General features: G+C 44.7%; 1 protein-coding gene across 2 annotated transcripts in view; it reads left to right on the top strand.

Annotated features, from left to right (window-relative positions):
• The window catches only part of LOC139171305 (phosphatidylinositol-binding clathrin assembly protein-like), a 102,915-nt gene that overhangs the window by 48,963 nt on the left and 32,634 nt on the right, over nt 1–21,318 (top strand). For both annotated transcript variants that reach the window (XM_070759410.1, XM_070759411.1), the window contains exons 4-11: nt 6,341–6,443; nt 6,837–6,930; nt 8,399–8,510; nt 9,757–9,863; nt 10,340–10,381; nt 18,863–18,948; nt 19,251–19,374; nt 20,401–20,537. In XM_070759410.1, coding sequence (XP_070615511.1) covers nt 6,341–6,443; nt 6,837–6,930; nt 8,399–8,510; nt 9,757–9,863; nt 10,340–10,381; nt 18,863–18,948; nt 19,251–19,374; nt 20,401–20,537 — 805 coding nt within the window. The remainder of the gene's footprint in view (nt 1–6,340; nt 6,444–6,836; nt 6,931–8,398; nt 8,511–9,756; nt 9,864–10,339; nt 10,382–18,862; nt 18,949–19,250; nt 19,375–20,400; nt 20,538–21,318) is intronic.

The following is a 21,318-nucleotide window of genomic DNA, read 5'->3' as shown; positions in this document are numbered from 1 at the left end:
GTTCACAGATACCCATCCTGGGACTTACCACAGGTTCTGCACTCCCTCACTCAAGTGCCATATGAACCCCTAAGGTCAGCATCCTTTAGGTACCTGTCTTAAACGGTAGCCTTTCTGGTGGCAATAACGTCTTCCTGACGCATTTCAGAACTGGCGGCCCTCTCCATTCGACAGGATCTATGCCAGTTCCACACAGTCCTGTGCCTGGACTCCACCTTTCTACCAAAGTTCCACGTTTTCACAGATCCCAGGACATTGTGTTGCCTTCATTCTGTTCCAATCAGAACCATCATCTTGCGGTCAGATGGCACACTCTAGACCTCACCAGAGCTCTATGAATCTATATCCAACGGACGAGACCCGTTCTGAGGGCCGAAGCCTTATTCGTAGCCTACCATCCCAGATCCCTGGGATCCAGGGCATCCTCAAACGTATTAGGTCGTTGGATCCAAGGGACAATCTCAAAGGCTTATGAGTCAGCTTCCCTCAGCGTACCAAGAGGTATCATGGAACATTCCACAATAAGTGCAGCCACATCTGTCGCATGGGCAACTCAAGCTCCATTGGAGGAAGTCTGCAAAGCAACCACCTGGACCTCTCCAAACTCTTTCATAAGGCAGTACAAAATTGACTCTTACGCTTCAGCGGATGCTGCCTTTGGCAGAAGAGTCCTCCAATCCGTTATCTCTCATGATAGCCAACTAATCCCTCCCTAGGGACTCATCTATTGGGTATGTCCCACATGACTGCTTGACCCGCTCTTTCAGTATAGAGAATAGGCGTTGATTGCTTACCTGAACGCATCTGCTCGTACGCTGAGCGGGTACAGCAGTCACTATTTTCTTTCTAACTATGGTTATATCTTTTAACCTGTTTCTTCCTTTCAAGAGAGTAGAGCATTATTCGAGCCACCACCTTTGAGCCTAAGTCTACGAATTCGCGAATTCTGGGGAAGGGGCGGATTCAGCAAGCTTTTAAAAGACTAGGCTCGGTCCTATGTGGATTGGACAGTGAGCAACCCACGTGACTGCTGTACTCACTCAGCGTACGAGAAGAGGTGTTCAGGTAAGCAATCAACGCCTATTCTGTTGCTAGTGAAGCACCCGTTTTTCCGCTGCTGGGATTCCCCTGAGGCTCCCCTCCATGGGAAACACCACTTCCAGACTTCCGTGTTTTTGTGATGCTGCAGGGGAATCCCAGCAGCACAAAAACGGGTGCTTCGCTGGCAACAGAAGTCCGGAGGTGGGGTTTCAAGGACTTCTGTGTTTTTGCGATGCTGCAATTTCGCTGAGGCTCCCCTTGTTGGGGAACCCCACCTCCGGGGCAATTGCCGCCTCTCCCGAAGTGATGTCCCAAGGCGGTCTCCAGGAAGCAGCTGAAGGAAAGGCAGTCATCTGCCTTTCCTTCAGCTCGAGAGAGGCGGCAATTGCCCCGCTTTCCCTCAACCACTTCCCAGAAATCGCTTTGGGACATCGCTTCGGGTGCGCCTGCCTTTCCTGCAGTAGATAGAGGCGGCACCTTTCGGAAGCGCTCGGTTAAACGGCTGGGGAAAGGGCTGGCCAGTTGCCGCCTCTATCCGCTGTAGGAAAGGCAGGCGCACCCGAAGCGATGTCCCAAAGCGGTCTCTGGGAAGCGGCTGAGGGAAAGGCAGTGGTCTGCCTTTCCTTCAGCTCGAAAGAGGTGGCAACTGCCTCGCCTTCCCCCAGCTGCTTCCCTGAGACCGCTTTGGGACATTGCTTCGGGTGCGCCTGCCTTTCCTACAGCGGAGAGAGGCGGCACCTCCCCGAAGTGCACGGTTAAGCGGCTGGGGGAAAGCGGGGCATTTGCTGCCTCTTTTGAGCTGAAGGAAAGGCAGACGACTGCCTTTCCCTCAGCCGCTTCCCGGGGACCGCTTTGGGATATCGCTTCAGGAGAGGCAGAAACTGCCCCCTGCCTCCCGCAGCCGCTTCCCCGCGTGCTTTGGGTGCAGCTGCCTTTCCTTCATCTCAAAAGAGGTGGCAACTGTCCAGCCCTTCCCCCAGCCGCTTAACCGAGCGCTTCGGGAAGGTGCCGCCTCTCTCTGCTGTAGGAAAGGCAGGCGCACCTGAAGCGTGCGGGGAAGAGGCTGCAGTCGTCTGCCTTTCCTTCAGCTTGAGAGAGGCGGCAACTGACCCGCCTACCCCCCGCTGTTTCCCGGAGACTGCTTCGGGGCATCGCTTCGGGTGCGCCTGTTTTTCCTACAGCGGAGAGAGGTGGCACCTTCCCGAAGCACTCGGTTAAATGGCTGGGGGAAGGCGGGGCAGTTGCCGCCTCTTTCGAGCTGAAGCCGCTTCCTGGAGACCGCTGTGGGACATCGCTTTGGGTTCACCTGCCTTTCCTACAGTGGAGAGAGGCGGCAACTGGCCAGCCCTTTCCCCAGCCGCTTAACCGAGCGCTTCGGGAAGATGCCGCCTCTCTCCGTTGCAGGAAAGGCAGGCGCACCCAAAGCGATGTCCCAAAGCGGTCTCTGGGAAGCCGCTGAGGGAAAAGCTGCAGTCGTCTGCCTTTCCTTCAGCTCAAAAGAGGCGGCAACTGCTCCGCCTTCCCTCAGCCGCTTCCCGGAGACTGCTTTGGGACATCCCTTCTGTAGACGGGGCAACTGCCCTGCACCTCCCGCAGCCGCTTTTCCGCGCGCTTCGGATGCGCCTGCCTTTCCTACAGCGGGGAGAGGCGGCAACTGCCTCGGTTTCCCTCAGCCGCTTCCACGAGAGCATTTTGGGACCTGCCCCGCCCCTCCTGCAGGTGTTTACCCAAGAGCACTTTCGACATGCCCGCTTATGCCTCTTCCCCAGGTTTAAAACAAAATAAAAGAGTAACAAATCCTGTGATTGGCTGGTGGCCAAGTGGCCTCTGCTACCAAACGGCCAGGAGGAGGAGGCTAAAAGTCCCATTCTGGCCAAGCCAGCGCATGTGCAGTTCCCCTCAGTTCCCATGCTTGGCTCCCAGATTGCTTGATATGGCGACGGCAGCTCCTCATGGCCAGGTGGCCAGCTCAGGTGAGAGAGATTGGAGGCTTTTGCCATTTGAATTGTGAATTGTGCTTGACTTCTCAAACCTCTCTCCTCCTCTGGGGAACTTTTTCCCTGCTCTTTTGGAATATAAATCCAATTGGTCAGGCAGCTAGCAATCTCCTCTTCTGCATGGAAAGCCATTGGGATTGGGTACCATACTTGCCTCCCCTGCTGCAAAGGCCCACTTTTCAAAGTCTATCCCAATTATTTCTGCATTACTGGTATCTAGCATTGAGAAATCAGATGTGACTTGGGAATGCTTTGCTTTCCCATCAGCCATCTCCGGGGTGGAGGTGTTGATAGGCATCATCCCTTCCTGCAACAGAGAGCTTCCCCCATGTTGTTAAAGTGCTGGTTTTAAAAAAAACTCCAAAATTAAATACCAGTACTTGTAATTACAAAAATAAAATTATGGTTACCCTATATGTACAGTATACTTTGGACTACAGTCTGTTGCAAGAGAAGCAATCCCCATCACTCCCCTCTCCAAGGCTGAATAATGGGAACTCTAGTCCAAAGCATCTCTAAAATTCAGAACTGAAGAATTTACCATATATTTACGGTACCTCTTACCGTGTTTTATTTGTAAAATTACGGGTAGTTGGGACCTCTAATCTTTCATGTTTTGTTTCTATTTAGGAAGTTAGCAGAAGAATCTGAAACAAGACTTTTTTGATAAATACATTTGGCTTTCTAGGAAGTGTGTAGGCAGATAAACGTCCCTGCTCGAATTTTAAAATTTTACCAAGGGTCTCCAGTGGATGGGGCAACAGGAAGGAAAGGGCAAGGATTTTCAAACCAGGCAAGATTAAGGCTTTTGGACTTCAACTACCATTCCTGAAGTAGCATGACTGGTGGAGGAATTCTGGGACTTGAAGTCCACAAGTCTTGGAGCTGTCAAGTTTGAAGTTTATAAAAAGTGTACATGATTGTAAAAAGTACGGTATTCTGCTGCACTGGTATTTTATTACTGGTAAACAATATACCGTAATACTACACCATTTGGTTCAGAATACCGGTATAGCATACTTTTTCCTTGTTTTCTTCCTCTAAAATCTAGGTGCATCTTATATACTGTGCCTTTCACCGAAAAATACGGTACAGTATATGCAATTCCTCAGGGAGCGCATATAGGTGAAGAGATACCTCTGCAGAGCAGAGAGCGAGCATTCCCTGCTCCACAGTGGACTTCGGACAGCCACAGACCTGCAGCTGTCCGAAGTGTCTGGCACAGGTGGCGTGATGACATCACATGCTCTGTGCCGGCAAGAAGACAGAGGGGCAGGGAGGCAGAGCAGTGGGGGATTGAGGTATGCCAGTAAGTGGGGGGGGGGGGTTCAATTTTTAAAAAATCCTCTTAGAAATGGGTCCCAGTACGCCTAATCCTGGACCAAAACAAAAACGGAGGTCATATGAAGCTGGTTTTAAACTTCAGATTGTGTCAAGAGCAGAAGCAAACATTAACAGTATTGCAAGTAGGGAATTTTGTGTTGACGAAAAATTAGTGAGAGACTGGAGGAAAATGAAAGCTGACTTGGAAAAGCTCAACGTGGTTTATCAGCTTCATATGAGGCTCTAGAGACTGAATTGCATAAATGGGTTATGGAATGTCGACAAAATGGTTACTGTGTAACACGAATGGGAATTCGCTTACGTGCCCTTCCAATGGCTAAAGATGATAAATTAAAAGCACCAGGCATTGAAAATTTTGTTGCGTCAGCAAAATGGTGTACCCGTTTCATGAATAGGTTTGGCCTATGTTTGCGGCAAAGAACAAAGATTTCACAGAAGTTGCCAAAAGACCTTGAAGAAAAAGTGATGTCGTTTCATTCATTCATCATAAAACAAAGAAAGATCCATAACGATGATCTGGGAGATATTGGGAATATGGATGAAACACCTATGACATTTGATCTTCCAAGCAACAGAACTGTGGCAAGTTTGGGAGAAAGAACTATTTTACTCAAAACCACAGGAAATGAAAAAAACCATTTCACAGTCATTCTGTCATGTTTGGCTGATGGAACTAAGCTACGGCCTGTCATTATTTTTAAAAGAAAGACCTTGCCAAAAAAGATCAAATTCCCACCATGAATTACAGTGCGTGCACACGTTAAAGGCTGGATGGATGAAGATGGAACAAAAAAATGGCTGCAAGAAATTTGGAATGGACGACCAGGAGCAGCCTTAAAGAAAAAAACATCATTGCTAGTTTGATATATGTTCAGAGCCCACACATCTGATGACATAAAAAAACTGGCAAAGTCTTCTCAAGTTACTTTGGGCGTTATTCCAGGTGGGCTTACATCTGTATTGCAGCCCCTAGATGTTTGTTTAAATAAACCTTTTTAAGACCGTGTTCGAAAGATGTGGCATGAATGGATGTCATCTGGTCAAGCCCAACTGACAAAAGTTGGAACAACATAGATCTGATAGCAAAGTGGGTCCGGGATGCATGGGAAGAGATTCCAGAGGACATGGTGCAACGTGCCTTCAAGAAATGTGGCATTAATAATGCTATGGATGGCAGTGAAGACAATGCTTTGTTTGAGAATGACGGCAGTGATGGTGATGACTGCGAACTCAATGATGATAACAGTGTCTATGCTGATAGCCTCACAGCAGCTGATGCTGAAGCTCTGTTTGGACAAACAGATGATGAGGAATCCAGTTTTGAAGGATTTTAACTCTTAGGTTTTAGCTTGGTTGCTGATTGAACTACTTTTTTTATTTTTTAAGTTATTGTTACTACCAGAGTGTGTTTACCCTTTTTTAACTTACAGAGCTAGTTTACTGGTTTTCTTTTAAATAAATATTCTAAAACATTTAACCTACTGATGCCTCAATTGATGTAATTTTATTGGTTTCCATTTTAATAAGTTACCAGTACCACTGCATTTTCCATCCTTGACTTATACTTGAGTCAATAAATTTTCCCCATTTTCCTTTTTTTTTTGGTGGCAAAAGTAGGTGCCTCGACTTATAATCGGGGTCGACTTATACTCGACTATATACAGTATTTGATTATAGTTAAGATATAAAATGACAAAATGAGTGTAACGTTAGAAAGGATGAAAAGTTATTACATTTGTTTATACTTGTGATGAAGTTGTAAAGCAACTTTTTATATGTTTATTTTTCTTTATTCTGACTTGTCTATTTTCCTTGCATTTTTACTCCCAATTTCTTTCCTTTCTTTTAGCTTAATATCAGGCTGTTATAGTGAAAATATTCTAATTTTTAACAGATGAAACCTTATAAGAATGTAAAAATTTTAAAAAAAGTCTAACTGAAATGTTCTTTATTTTCAGGCTATGATATGTCTACCTTCATCAGACGATATAGCAGATACTTGAATGAAAAAGCACTTTCTTATAGACTTGTAGCAGTTGATTTCACCAAAATGAAAAGAGGGTGGGTCATTTTGATTGTCCTGCTGTTGTATTTGGTGGTCAAATGTTGAATGGAACCAGCTTAAAAGAAATACTGTACATAGAGAAAACAGAGATCCAAATTACTACATCAATTTAAAATATTTACAATATTATTTTAAGTTAACCTTTTCTACATTTTGATTGCAGGTATAACATATAGGAAATATTCCTTAAAGAGATTCAGTAATGTGATTTGAAAAATGATAAAAAAATCCCTTTCTTTGCCAATTTTTCTACTTGATTTCAGAAGTCATATTCATGTACATAGTGCAGAAAGAATCAGTTTTAGTAGACTTACATAGGGTGATAGTGTTGCACTGCACGCATTATTTTGATAAGCCTTTCAAATATATTTTCCATTATGTCTTTGAAGGATTGATGGTGTGATGAGGACAATGAATACTGAAAAACTTTTGAAAACCCTGCCAATTATTCAGAATCAGCTGGATGCACTTCTTGATTTTGATGTAAGCATAGGAATTGTTCTTTACTGCTATAAAACCTATCCAAGGGAATGAGAGAATTTTTTTCTCCATACTAGGGTGGAACCAACCTTCAGAATGAGTTTGTCCTCGACCAATCATTTTGAGGATTGAGTCAGTATCATTTGAATAATTGCTAAGATCCGCCTTGAGATCCCCAGATTCTGACTCCCTCAGATCCTTCAGAGGATAGTCGTGGCAGGACTCCGTCCTGAACCTTTGGCCTTCTTCTTTAAATCAATCTTAAATCCTTCAACTACTTACTCCCAAACAGTCCTTTTTAGGGCTCCTAATTCCAGCTTCCTATAACTCCAAGGATGCCTCAGAACATCTGCGCTGATCAAGAGATACGTAGCCATTTGGCTGCTGTGTGCCCCCCTGGCTCTCCGCCCCCCTCACTCCTTCCATCTATGTGCTACAGGATTTGCCAGAGCTACGGGCATCGCTGGTCAGCCAAGATAAAGCATCTCTGGCAGCACTTCCGGACATGTGCGAGAAGAGCTGGGCACCTTGCAGCAGGGAGACAAAGGATTAGATCGCGTCAAAGGATTATTATCTGCTCTGGAATCAGTTTGCGGCGCTCGTCTAGAGGAGAAGACAGATTCACTGCATATAAGATTGCTTCTCAGCCCCAGCACAGCCTCTTTCAGGCACTGCTGGACGTACAAAGAGCTCTTAGGACCAACCTAGTCCATACCAAGGACCACAGGAAATCCAAGGCTCTCTTTGTGGGATTCCATCCTCAATCCCTGGGGAATCGGGTATCCTCAGCCAGATCAGAAGCAGCATCACCAAGGCCTATGAGATAACTGGCCTTCCAACTCCAGCAAGCATCACAGCATACTCCACCAGGAGCGCAGCCACTTCAGTGACTTGGTCCACACAAGTATCTCTAGAGGAGGTCTGTCGGGCAGCCACATGGGCTCACCCTCCCCAGTTCATCGGTCACTACAAAATTGATTCTTACGCATCTGCGGACACTGCCTTCGGCAGGAGAGTGCCTTCAGAAAGTGTTGGACACTCATTGTGTGCATAGGACACTCATCCTTCCCTGGGACCTCTGCTTTTATATGTTCCATTCTGTAGGCTGATTCTACTCCAGGATGGAGAATAGATGTTGTAATCCTATCTGAACACCTCTTCTCATCTGGTGGAACCAGCCTTCAGTCCATCCTTGTTTTCAACCCCTGTTTTCTCTATCACACGCTATTTCTTGTTCATACCTTGGCAGCTAGCCACAGGTAAGGGAGTCCACATAGGGTATCAGGATTGCAGGATATCACTAAGCCGCCACGCTTGAATCTAGTCTCCAGGATTCAACTGACTCGATCATCAAGATGATTGGTTGAAGACAACCTATTCTGAAGGCTGGTTCCACCAGATGAGAAGAGGTGTTTAGGTAATCCCAAATTCCCTATTTTAACTCTCTTCATTTTCCTCATTTTCTGTTCAGGCAAACCCAAATGAACTAACCAATGGAGTAATCAATGCTGCCTTTATGCTCCTTTTTAAGGATTCCATTAGGCTTTTTGCAGCCTATAATGAAGGGATCATTAACCTACTAGGTATGTGAAATAAAAATAATTTTAAAATGGAGGCATGAAAATATGTGTATGTGATTTTCTAAATATTTTACATCACTCCTTTATATTCTGTTTTGTTGGTTTAGTTTGTCTTATTTCTCAATTTGTTTTTCTTATCCATACTTATACCCTTGCTGATACGCTTCTCTTTTCCATTCTTTTCCAACATCCACATATAGCTTCTTATGCCTTATATCCATAATACATTAGAAATTGCTTAAAACAAAACGCTGCTACTTTGACCAGCTGGGATGTTAAAATGTTCCATAACATCCAGCAATTTAACTAGTTCTCAACTAAACAGCTACAGAAGTTTCTAGAATTGCAATTAGTACTGTTTGTTATTTTTTGGTATTAAATTAATTTGAATTTTGGAAATGGGAGGGGATAAATTGACAAAAGTGCAAACAACGTGGTAAAGCAAACCTCATGGGAACTAATTTTGTTTAATGAAATTAAGACTGAAATTATGCGTATCACACATGGTTTGGAGGAGATAGAAACTTGATTCGTGATATAGCAATGCAGACCAAATTCGTAAAATATTCTGAATGTAGATACAACTTCTTGGAACCATCCTAATTTTCATAGTAATGATAAAATAGTGGAAATCCATAACTCTGAAAAAGGCCTTCTGTGGCTCAGAAGATGCTGAAGAGTTAGTAAAAATTCTCATTAAACTTCACTCCTTGGGAATAAATTGATTGACATTTCCTTTCGTTTAACATTTATGATAAAGTTAAAACAATGGAAAGTAGAATAATAGAATTCAATTGTGGATGAGAATTCTATTAATCTAAATTCTCACCCACAATTGAATTTAAGATCCATCTGCTCCATTGAATTCCACAAGTTAAAAATGTTTTTAAGAATTTTAATATGTATCTTGAGGAAGATACATATAAAGCTTTCATAATTACTCTTGTAGTAGCCTCACTGTAATCTGCTGGAGTTACAAAACCAAAGCTTTTTCTAATATTGAAATTATTAATCTGTGGTCTGACAGAGATAAAAGCCTTTTCTAAAGTTTTTCATTTACTGAAATAAATTTTCAATAATACAACATGAGAGCTTATAACACTATAGTAAAAAAAAAAATAGAAGATTCTTGTATGCTAATAAAGCTCATAGGATGTATTTTATTTTCTCAGGTTATTATACCCCTAATAAAATATATATCTTTGGAGTCTTTATTTACAATATCTTTTCCTTGAATTTTATGCTTCAGAAAAATATTTTGATATGAAGAAGAACCAGTGCAAAGAAGGCCTGGATATTTACAAAAAGTTTTTAGCCAGAATGACCAAACTGTCAGAATTCCTCAAAGTGGCAGAGGTAAATAAATCCAGTCACATCACCAGTATTTCATTTAGCTTTTCTGTACTGGTACAGTAATAAGTGCATGATTGTAGTCCTTGCCTCATAATTTCCTTCAAATGTAGGTTTTATGTGGTTGTTGAATGTAAATGTCAGCGAAACCATTTCCATTTTAAAGGGATATTTTGATCGTCTGATTTCTCTTAATTGTAATTAAAAGATGTCTGTGCTGAGGTATTTACTGAAGTTGTTTTTTCAAATGGTGTCAAAAATTCTCACAAGCTATTTTTGCTCTTTCTGGTATTTGAAAGGGATCAACACTTAATATTAAAATTTACAGTGGAGATGGCATTTAGAATTGTACCAGTGCAGAAAGCAGTCCGTGTCCTCCCTGATCCCTTAGCTTTATGTAGACATTCAGGTCCACAGTTCTTTCTTTTCATTGCCACTGCATGTAGTAATGTACATTTTTTTCCCCTTTTTTGTGAACCCAGCAAGTTGGAATTGATCAGGGTGACATTCCAGATCTTACTCAGGTCAGTGTACATTTCATATTAATTTAATCCCAATCCTTTGGGCATTTGTGCTTTAACAGTGAGTGTTCCATTCTGTACATTCTGAGAATTCATTTTCTTCCATATATATTATATATGGAAATAAGTATCATTTTTTCTTGTAACCTCTGTAACAAATTGATCAGTAACAAATTGTTTTAAGTATTTTCATGAGCTCTTTCTAGATACTGTTACTAAAAATTGAGGGATATACATACATACATGCATGCATACATACATACATACATACATACATACATACATACATACACACACATACTGTACATTGCAAACCAGACTGTTTTGCTGAAATCCATACTGTGCCATTATTAAAATGCAAGCATATTCTCCAATTCCATCAGCTTGAGGACAGTGCTGTAATGGTCCTCTGTTTAACAATGAGAGAGAGGTTGTAGTTCATGGTTGCAGAGATTCATAGCTTCAGTTATCTCTTTTAAGAAGTGCTCATGGGAAATATTTCTATGTGAAATCCTTAATAACTGATACTGAATGGACTGTATAATGTAGCCTGTATGTCACTGTGTCTTCCAGGTAGATGATATATTAAGATTTCTTAATGTTCGTTCTGTGATGTTAATTGATATTAATACATTGGGCTGAAGAAACTCTTGGATGAGCAGCGAAACATTTTCAAGGAAAAACCCAAGAAAGTCCAGTTTCCTTTTGAAAAGTGCCTTTGGGGTGGTTCTACTGCTAATGTTCCAGTACTGTGACCTATTTTAGTTTGGTTGAGAGAAAACAGCCTTAAAATGAACCCCAACAAGACACAGTGGCTGTGGGAGAATGGTTGCTCAGATGTCAGATTCTCCATCTTTGGTTCTGAATAGGGTATCACTTTCCATCCAAGACAGGTGCACAATTTGGGAGTCCTCGTTGGCTCAAAATTCTTGTTCAATGAGCTTATGGTAGCTACAGCCACAAGAACTATTGCACCGATTCATCTGATGTAGCAATTGTGCCCTTTTTTGGACGTGTCCCTTGTCACACTCGCTTGTCTACTACTGTGGTCACATGGCTAGAAGATGGTCATTCTGGACCATTTGTAGCTCAGAAGCTACTGATGGTCCAGAATGGAACAACACCAGCCACTGTGGAAGCACCTCAAGTATGCCCATGCAATACCTTTGTTATTGAAGCTGCGCTGATTATTGAGCTTATGAGTGTAGTTCAAGATGCTGATTATCGCCTGTATTGTGGCTTAGGAGATCTGTCTATCTCAGGTAACCTCTCTCCCATCAGTTCTGTATACTCCATAATGTGTGAAAAAGTGAGTTTGTTTCATGTGTCATCTGTTAAATAACCTTAATAAGCACCAACTTCTCTCCTACAGTGTCAATCCTTAGAATAACCACTCACCAGACAGTGGCACTATCTTGATCCTGCAAGCCTTTAAACTAGAGTTTCCCCAGCCGTGGCAACTTGAAGATGTGTGTGGACCAACTCAGAAGAGCTGACTGGGGAATTCTGAGAGCTGATCCACACATTTTCAAGTTGCCATGATTGGGGAACTCTCTTTTATCTTTCTTTATCTTTCTTTAGATTTGTATGCCGCCCCTCTCCGCAGACTTGGGGCGGCTCACAACAAAGTGGAAACAACAGTTTATAACAAATCTAAATTTCTACTAAAAACATTTAAAAAACCCCATTTTCTAAACACGCATACATACACACATACCATTCATAAATTGTATATGCCCGGGGGAGATGTCTCAGTTCCCCCATGCCTGACGACACAGGTGGGTCTTAAGAAATTTACGAAAGGCAAGGAGAGTAGGGGCAGTTCTAATCTCTGGGGGAGTTGGTTCCAGAGGGCCGGGGCCGCCACAGAGAAGGCTCTTCCCCTGGGGCCCGCCAACCGACATTGTTTAGTTGACGGGACCCGGAGAAGGCCCACTCTGTGGGACCTAATCGGTCGCTGGGATTCGTGCGGCAGCAAGCGGTCTCGGAGATATTCTGGTCCAGTGCCATGAAGGGCTTTAAAGGTCATAACCAACACTTTGAATTGTGACCGGAAGTTGATCGGCAACCAATGAAGACTGCGGAGTGTTGGTGAAACATGGGCATACCTAGGTAGGCCCATGACTGCTCTCGCAGCTGCATTCTGCACGATCTGAAGTTTCCGAACACTTTTCAAAGGTAGCCCCATGTAGAGAGCATTACAGTAGTCAAACCTCGAGGTGATGAGGGCATGAGTGACTGTGAGCAGTGAGTCCCGGTCCAGATAGGGCCGCAACTGGTGCACCAGGCGAACCTGGGCAAACGCCCCCCTTGCCACAGCTGAAAGATGGTTCTCTAATGTGAGCTGTGGATCGAGGAGGACGCCCAAGTTGCGAACCCTCTCCGAGGGGGTCAATAATTCCCCCCCCAGGGTAATGGAAGGACAGATGGAATTGTCCTTGGGAGGCAAAACCCACAGCCACTCCGTGTTATCCGGGTTGAGTTTGAGTCTGTTGACACCCATCCAGGCCCCAACAGCCTCCAGACACCGGCACATCACTTCCACTGCTTCGTTGACTGGACATGGGGTGGAGATGTAAAGCTGGGTATCATCAGCGTACTGATGATACCTCACCCCATGCCCTTGGATGATCTCACCCAGCGGTTTCATGTAGATATTGAACAGCAGGGGGGAGAGGACCGACCCCTGAGGCACCCCACAAGGGAGAGACCTCGGAGTTGACCTCTGACCCCCCACTAACACCGACTGCGACCGACCGGAGAGGTAGGAGGAGAACCACTGGAGAACAGTGCCTCCCACCCCCAACCCCTCCAGCCGGTGCAGAAGGATACCATGGTCGATGGTATCGAAAGCCGCTGAGAGGTCAAGAAGCACCAGGACAGAGGATAAACCCCTGTCCCGGGCCCGCCAGAGATCATCCATCAACGCGACCAAAGCAGTTTCCGTGCTGTAACCGGGCCTGAAACCCGACTGCTGGGGACCTAGATAATCGGCTTCTTCCAAGGATCGCTGGAGTGCCACCACCTTCTCGACAACCTTCTCCATAAAGGGTAGGTTGGAGACTGGTCGGTAGTTATTAAGTATGGCTGGGTCCAGGGAAGGCTTCTTGAGGAGGGGGCGCACGAGCGCTTCTTTATACAGTGTTGGAAAAACTCCCCTCCCCAAGGAAGCGTTGGTAATCTCCTGGACCCAGCTCCGTGTCACCTCCCTGCTGGCCGAGACCAGCCAGGAGGGACACGGATCCAGTAAACAGGTGGCGGAACTCACAGCTCCAATGGCCTTGTCCACTTCATCAGGTGTCACCAGATCAAACTCTTCCCAGACAGGTGGACAAGTACAGGCCCCAGTCACCTCAACTGACTCGTTGTCAGCCGACTCTGTTTTCCAATTGGAGTCAAGGTCCACCCGGATCTGAGCGATTTTATCAGCGAAAAACGTGTTAAAGTCCTCGGTACTACTCTGTAAGGGCTCCCCAACTCCCCTCTGATTAAGAAGGGAGCGGGTCACCCTAAACAGAGTGGCTGGGCGGGATTCCGCTGATGCAATCAAGGCGACATGATACGCCCATCTTGCCGCCTTGAGCGCCACTTTGTAAGTCTTAATAAAAGCTCTTACAAGTGTTCGATCGGATTCAGACTTACTCTTCCTCCATCGCTTCTCTAGACTTCTCTTCTGGCGTTTCAACTCCCGGAGCTCCTCGTTGAACCATGGAGCTCTACGGGGTCTAGCGCCACGGAGAGGTCGCAAAGGCGCAATCCGATCAAGAGCCTCCGCTACAGCCTTGTTCCAGGCTTCCGCAAGAGACTCCGCCGAACTGTGGACGAGTGCATCTGGAATAACCCCAAGCGCCGTCTGAAAGCCCTCTGGGTCCATCAGGCGTCTGGGGCGGAACATCTTAATTGGTTCCGCCTCCCTGCGGGGAAGGATTGGAGTCAGGAAGTCAAGCCGTAGTAGAAAATGGTCTGACCATGACAAAGGCAGTGCTTCTAAGCCCCTTAGTCTCAGACCATTACTCAGTTGCTCGGAGAGGAATACCATGTCAGGTGCGTGTCCTCCCTCGTGAGTCGGACCCTGAACTACTTGAGTCAGGTCCATGGCTGTCATGGTGGCCATGAACTCCTGTGCCAACCCAGAGGTTTCGCCGAGTGACGGCAGGTTGAAGTCCCCCAAGACAATAAGTCTGGGGAACTCCACCGCCAGCCCGGCTACCTCCTCAAGTAGCACAGGCAGGGCTTTTGACACGCAGCTGGGAGGCAGATACGTGAGAAATAAGCCCACCTGAACCCCTAAGTCCAACTTCATCAAGAGAGACTCGCAACCCGCAATCTCTGGAGCAATGAGTCTACGTAGACAAAAACTCTCCCTGGCTACAATAGCCACTCCTCCCCCCCCTTCCCTGGGGTCGAGGTTGATGCCATATCTGAAACCCGGCTGGGCAGATTTCAGAGAGAGGAACTCCTCCCTCCGGGCCCAGCCAGGTTTCAGTAATACATGCCAGGTCGGCCTCCTCATCCAGGATCAAATCCCGGATGAGGAGAGCTTTATTTACCACCGACCTGGCATTGAGCAGCAGCAACCTGAGCCCAGGGCCAGAATTACACTCATCACCAGTTTCCAAGGTTGGGCTCACGGAGCCAGAACAAGGTATCGTTATTAAGCAACGGTCCCTCATTCCCCTGGAACGGCTAACTCCGTGGCCCCCGCCATATCTGCCTCTCCCCAGCAGTACCGGGATATTCCGACCCTCTGCCACCCCAGAGATTGATGCCCCTTCCCCTCCCGCCTCTCGAGCGTCAGGTGGGCCAAATCTATCATTCATACTGTTACCAATCATCTCATCCATACCGTGACCCCACCCACCCCAACCCTCCCAATCATACCAATCATTCGTCTCATGCCCGATGTTACATACATCCCAATCATCCATTAGTTAAGAAACCCCCAATAGTTAAAAGTGGATTAAATTAATAGAATAATTAATAGTCATAAAAACACTAATAAAAATATCACAATATGCAATATAATATAAATAGAAAAAAGATTATAAAGTGCAAGTTCTAAAATGCTTAAAATGCTTAGAAATATAGGAAGTGATTAAAGATCAATTGTCCATCAGGTCAGCAATGCAACCTCAGTTCTAAAAGGTGAGGGTTTTTTGGGGGGGGGAGATTTTTAGGGGGTAGGGATGTTCAGGGGAAAAGATGTTCAGGAAAAAAGTCCTAGTGTGTTTTTCTTCAGGTTTGTGGTGACAGCCCCTGCCACAGGCTGTCACCATCAGGTCTTTCTCTGGGTTCTCCTGGTATATGGGTTCTGTCCTCCAAAGTCTCTGAGGCAGGCTTTTTAGCCCTCTATGTTTCAGCCACCAATCTCGGCCCCTCTGACTCAGCAGTAACGCTCGGCTCTCGATGTTCCGCCTAGCCTCTTCCCCATGTCTCTGTGGTGGTCGGATAACAGCTCCAGTCCTCCAATCCTTCCGCAACACCGCACAGCCGTATCGCCACCATTCAGTCGCTGCAAACCTCGGCCCAGGCCAGCAGCCTCCACAATGTTCTCCTTGGCTCCCGCCTCCGAAGGGATAACCTCCTTCTTGTTCCGAAGCCATGCCACAACTCACTGGCCTCCACCACGCTCCTCCGGCTTCCTACACCAAACCGGTCGCCCTACTTCCCCCATAATAATAGCCCTCCACCCGATGGCCCCTCCAACGCCGAGCGCTCCCACCATTATTATTATTATTATTATTATTTATTCGATTTGTATGCCGCCCCTCTCCGAAGACATATCGTGCTCAACTCCTGGGTCCGTCAGGGAGGAAAGGAAGGGGCAGTCGTCCTCCAAATCCGCCCGGCTCAGCCTTCAGTCTCTGGCTCCAATGAGCCCCAGCCAGCTCCTGGTCCCGTCAGGATTCTTAATGACAGCTAGCGGCCGCCATCTTTCGCCTCCCAGCTGATCTTCCTTCCAGCATTCCGCACTTCAGGGCAAAAAACAGCTCCGAACACCGCAGAGGTTTGCAAACTCGGGGGTCTTCAGAGGCAGCAACATTTAACCCCCCCCAAAGATTTAGAGATTTTTGCTGACTCGGGTCAAAAAACTTACCAAATTTCAGATGTTAAAGCCATAGTCCGGCGGAGCTGCAGCCCCGCCCTCCTCTCTGCTCCCCCACCGGAACCGGAAGCATTTAATTTATTCTGTTTGCTTCCTTCTCCTCCGTCCTAGCCCTAACTCTGCTTTAAACAATCTCTGAAAATCTCTTGGTTCTGGGTGGGATATCTATTTTTATAAATCTGTACAATGCTCAGAGCCAGTGTTGAGTTGGGTAGTCTCATAAATCTAAGTGACTAAAAGTATAATAACAACTCTATCTCTACTTGGAGAATATGTTAAGATTCAGTGCCCCAAATGTCCTGTTTTCAAGATAGTATTACCATATTTTTGGAGTATAAGACACACTCCCCCCCCCCAAAAGAAAACAGGGTGGATATGTTGAATACAGCCATTTTTGGCCTCCTGAAGCCCCGCCCTCACGTCTAATTTTTGCCAAAAATTGGGTGTACAGAGGATTTGGAGGACTGCCGAGTGCACCTGGGGCTGTGTGTGTGAAGGCAAAAATACTTCTATTTTTGCGAAAGAATAGGTGAAAAATGCAGGCTTCTCAAACCCTCTGCATGCCCCAAACCAGGCACACAGAAGATTTGGGAGGCTTGCCCAGTGCTCCTGGGGCCTGGAGAGAACAAAAAGTTCTTGCTTAATTATTTGAAATCTTGGTGTGTTTTATAGTCTGAATAATATGGTAAGTGGGCAAGAGAAGATCTTAACTTTACATTTTGAAGGGCACTGTCTTTCAGTGTGATAAAACAGGGCTAGACAGATGAGCCAGCAATCTAATTGTGTCTAAGATAGCATTAGATGCTTGTGTGAAAGGTTGTACATAATTAGCACAACAGAGTGATTCTATAGATTGGGGATCTCCAAATTTGGCAACTTTAAGACTTGTGGACTTCAACTCCCATGCTGGCTAGGGAATTCTGGGAGTTTGAAGTCCACAAGTGCTAAAGTTGCCAAGTTTGGAGACCCTTGCTATAGACAGTGAGAAATTCTTACTAGCCAGCTTCTAGCTTTTGATTATTCAGATGCAGTAGTAGTTACACAGTTCCATCAATTGCTTCTGTAGATTCCTATCATGCGAGTCCATCTGTCACTATGCTGACACAGTGCTTTAGTTTTTTTCTGCCTCTTTGCCTGTACCACCCATCCCATCTTACCCCTCTTCCTTCCTATTTGCACAGTTGCTATTTAGCTCTTTTTTATTACTTTGTTGTGCAGTTTATCCAAGAATCATTTGGCCGGCATTATCTGCAGATTGCCCTGTCAGCAATTTGGTGCTTTTTATTTGGGAGAGGGAAGTCGTGTCTCTAGATGGCTCCTTTCTGAAAACGTTTGCTAGCACAATATTCAGTGAAAACAGTGTTTTTAAAAATTACAGTACTCTATCTCCCCAGTGGACATTTACCATGGGTTTGTGATATATGAGTTTAACCTGATAAAAAAGAGAAACAGGTATATTTAACACCTTCATAGAGTCCTGTTTAAATTATGCGGGTAAGGAAAATAAAAATATTAACTTTGGGAACACTTTATTGGATAAATTGCCTTTAGATTGCTTTGAAATATATAGAAATAAGTTCAGTAAATACAAAATAGAATAGATTGTTTATCCCATGGGTTTCAACTTGCATCGTCACAGCAGCGTCACATGACATATTGTGACTTTTTTTCCCTTCGCCAGTATGGGATGCATCTGGCCCATGGGTCACACGTTTGACAGCCCTGGTTTATCCAATACTTTGTGTTTGAAACTCACAAAACCGGAAGTGACACTAAATTGCTGAAAAATCTAGTCTAAACCAGGGGTCCTCAAACTTGGCAGCTTTAAGACTAGTGGACTTCAACACCTATCCTGGCTGGAGAATTCTGGGAGTTGAAGGCCACAAGTCTTAAAGCTGCCAGGTTTGGGGAGCCCTGATCTAGAAGACAACATAAATTATCAAAACTTCCCTAGATTGAGAAGAATAGTCTACAATAATCTTATAGAAGATTCTGATTGTAACACCTTGCTGATCTGGCTCTGTGGTGTGGGAAAACCCTTGGCATTTTGGAAAGCTACTGCCTTTCAGAATAAATGATTTTTGGCTAGATGACCTATAGCCTGACCTATGGTTTGTTACAGCTTCTGTGTTCTTAGTAATTTTTTGCATTCTGTTATACAGAAGACCATATTTTCTCTCTCTGTCAGGTGTAAGCAAGAAAAGTGGCTAACTTGGAATATATACTAGAAATGCAGCTTCCCGTCCCATTACTCCATTCTTTATAATATTTTGCAGTGATGTTTAGAGTAGAATTTAACTCTGTAGCATTCAGGACAGAAAATGCAAGTTTAACATGCAATGAATTTTAGAATCCAATATATAGATTTTTAACTTTAGGCTCCCAGCAGTCTGCTTGAAGCCCTGGAGCAACATCTGGCTTCTTTGGAAGGAAAGAAGACCAAGGAAGTTTCAGCTGCCAGCAGGTAATTGCCTGAGGCTTGCAATTGGTTACTACTTGTCATCTTGGATCATTGGCCAATGTCTACTAGCACTTTTCTATCTCTTCTCTAGACCTGTGTTTTCTTACTTCAATGAAATCTCTTGTTTCCTTCATTGTGAAGACAGCTGGTGGATTAATTGTAGTCCTGCCTGTTCTTCAGGGGATGGATTACACTAATACTGCATTGGCTGCCAATTGGTTTCCCAAGAAAATAGTCTGGTTCTTCTCTAGGCTGATTGTTCCAGCTCTGAGCTTTTGTGTCTGTGTATTTTCTCTAAAATTCAGAGCAAGTACTCTCTCCAGTGCCGTTTCCACCCTGGCCAACACAGGAATGTCATTCAGTAAAATGGATGAAAGAGAGAAACAGCAGGCTCTGGAGGAGGAGCAAGCTAGACTGCAGGCTCTGAAGGTACTAACTCCTGAGTTGGGAGACATAATAGCCAATAACATGTAGACTTGTATTATACCAATCCATGGCTTTATTTTTGTATTTTGTATTTATCTTTATGTAAGCCGCCCTGAGTCTATGGAGAAGGGCGGCATAGCAGCCCAATAAATAAGTAAGTAACTAAGGCTTTACAACACTCTCTGGGTGGTTTAAAACAGGGGTCCACAACTTGGCAACTTTAAGATTTGTGGACTTCAACTCCTAGAATTCTCCAGCCACCTATGCCAAGTTTGAAGACCTCTGGTTTAAAATGTCAGCACATTGCCCCCAAAATCTGGATCCTCATTTTACTGACCTCAGAAGGATGGAAGGCTGAGTCAACCTTGAGCCCCATCTGGATCAAACTCCAGGCTATGAGCAGAGTAAGCTTACGGTGTTGCAATTTAACCTCTGCGCCATCCCTGTGACATGTAAAAGCTGCTTTGGTTGCTGCTGCCACTTATTAAATTTACATGCCACCTGACTCTGAGAACTTGCAGTAGTAATCTCTCCTACATCCCTAAGAAAAACATCCTTAATTTTAAACCCAAGATCAAGGTTCGCCGAGATAATGACCACTTTCTTGCTTCTGCCATTTTTTCTGAATGGAAACACCAGCACACACCCCAATCCTACATTAATAAAGATTTGGGAGAGTTGCTGAAGTCTTTAACACAGCTTCAAACATGTTATGTTTAACATAGGCTAAACATGTATGCATTCCATTGAACTCAGTGAGGGGAGAATCACATAAATGCTTGACTCTTTTCCATTGAAAAGCGATTTGGCTAGGTCATCAGCTTGTAAAAACCATAAATCATGTAAATTGCTTTCTGTGGAAAAAGTTGAGCAATCCCTTTTCGTATTTTGCCAGATAGTCCTGTCACAAGACAGGGATGTGGGTTAATTTCCGCAAGATAATGAAGTTTCACTTCTGGTGCATTCAACCTTTTTTGTGCGAGAAGGCTAATGCAGCATCTACTGTCATCTCTTTTTTCTTTTTTGTAGGAACAGCGATTGAGAGAGATTTCTGTAGTTTCCAATTCTACTTCTACTTCTGCTTCTCCAAGCACTTTATCAGGAAAGAGTGTGAACACCAATCCTGCTGTTGACCTCTTTGCAGCCCCTGCCCCAACTACCAATAGGTAGGCATGGGCTTAGAGTCTAGTCACGGCAAAGCCACCAGAAAATTAATAGGAGGGTGAATATTCATGATCTGCTTCTTTGTTTTGTTTTGCATTAGTGGGGGTTTCTGGAGACTGAGAAGGGGAGGGGCCAGTCAGTGGCAGAACATTTCATTTTCTTTTCCTGTCCCTCCTTCCAGCTCTCAGTCTTCATCCCCAGGGCACCAAAATGTCAAATATCTGGACTCTGGGGTTTTCGGTGCAGTGGTGGAATGCTATGTCTCTCTTACTGAGTGACATTGATTTCATTTCATGAAGACTCCTCACGGGACCACCCTCTGCCTTGTACCTCTCAATGACCAATAAGGATCCACAGGGCTGGCCTTCTCCAGGTCCTATCCGCCAAGTAATGTCAGTAGGCAGGGCCATGGGAAAGGGCCTTCTCTCTGGCGCCTCCGACCCTGTAGAATCAACTGCCTTCAGGGGTCTGTACTATCTCCACCTTACTGGTCTTCTGGAAAGTCATTAAAACCTGGCTTTTCCGGCAGGTCTGCGACTAGGAGTGATTGAGTGTATGCATAGTTTTTCAGGTATTTTTATGCTGTTTGCTGTTTTTACTGTGTTGTGTTTTATACTGTTTTTTTAAAAATTGTAATTATTGTGAGCTACCCAGTGTTCTTCTGGAGTTGAACGGTATATAAAATAGCACAAAATAAATAAACAGACAAACAAATAAACAAATAAACAAACAAACAAACAAACAAACAAATAAATAAGTTGTGAGTGATGGGGAGTCTTGGCT

Source organism: Erythrolamprus reginae, chromosome 8, assembly GCF_031021105.1.
Source record: "Erythrolamprus reginae isolate rEryReg1 chromosome 8, rEryReg1.hap1, whole genome shotgun sequence".
NCBI lineage: Eukaryota > Metazoa > Chordata > Lepidosauria > Squamata > Dipsadidae > Erythrolamprus > Erythrolamprus reginae.
The sequence above is the reverse complement of the archived record's forward strand: the minus strand, read 5'-3'. Positions and strand labels throughout refer to the sequence as shown.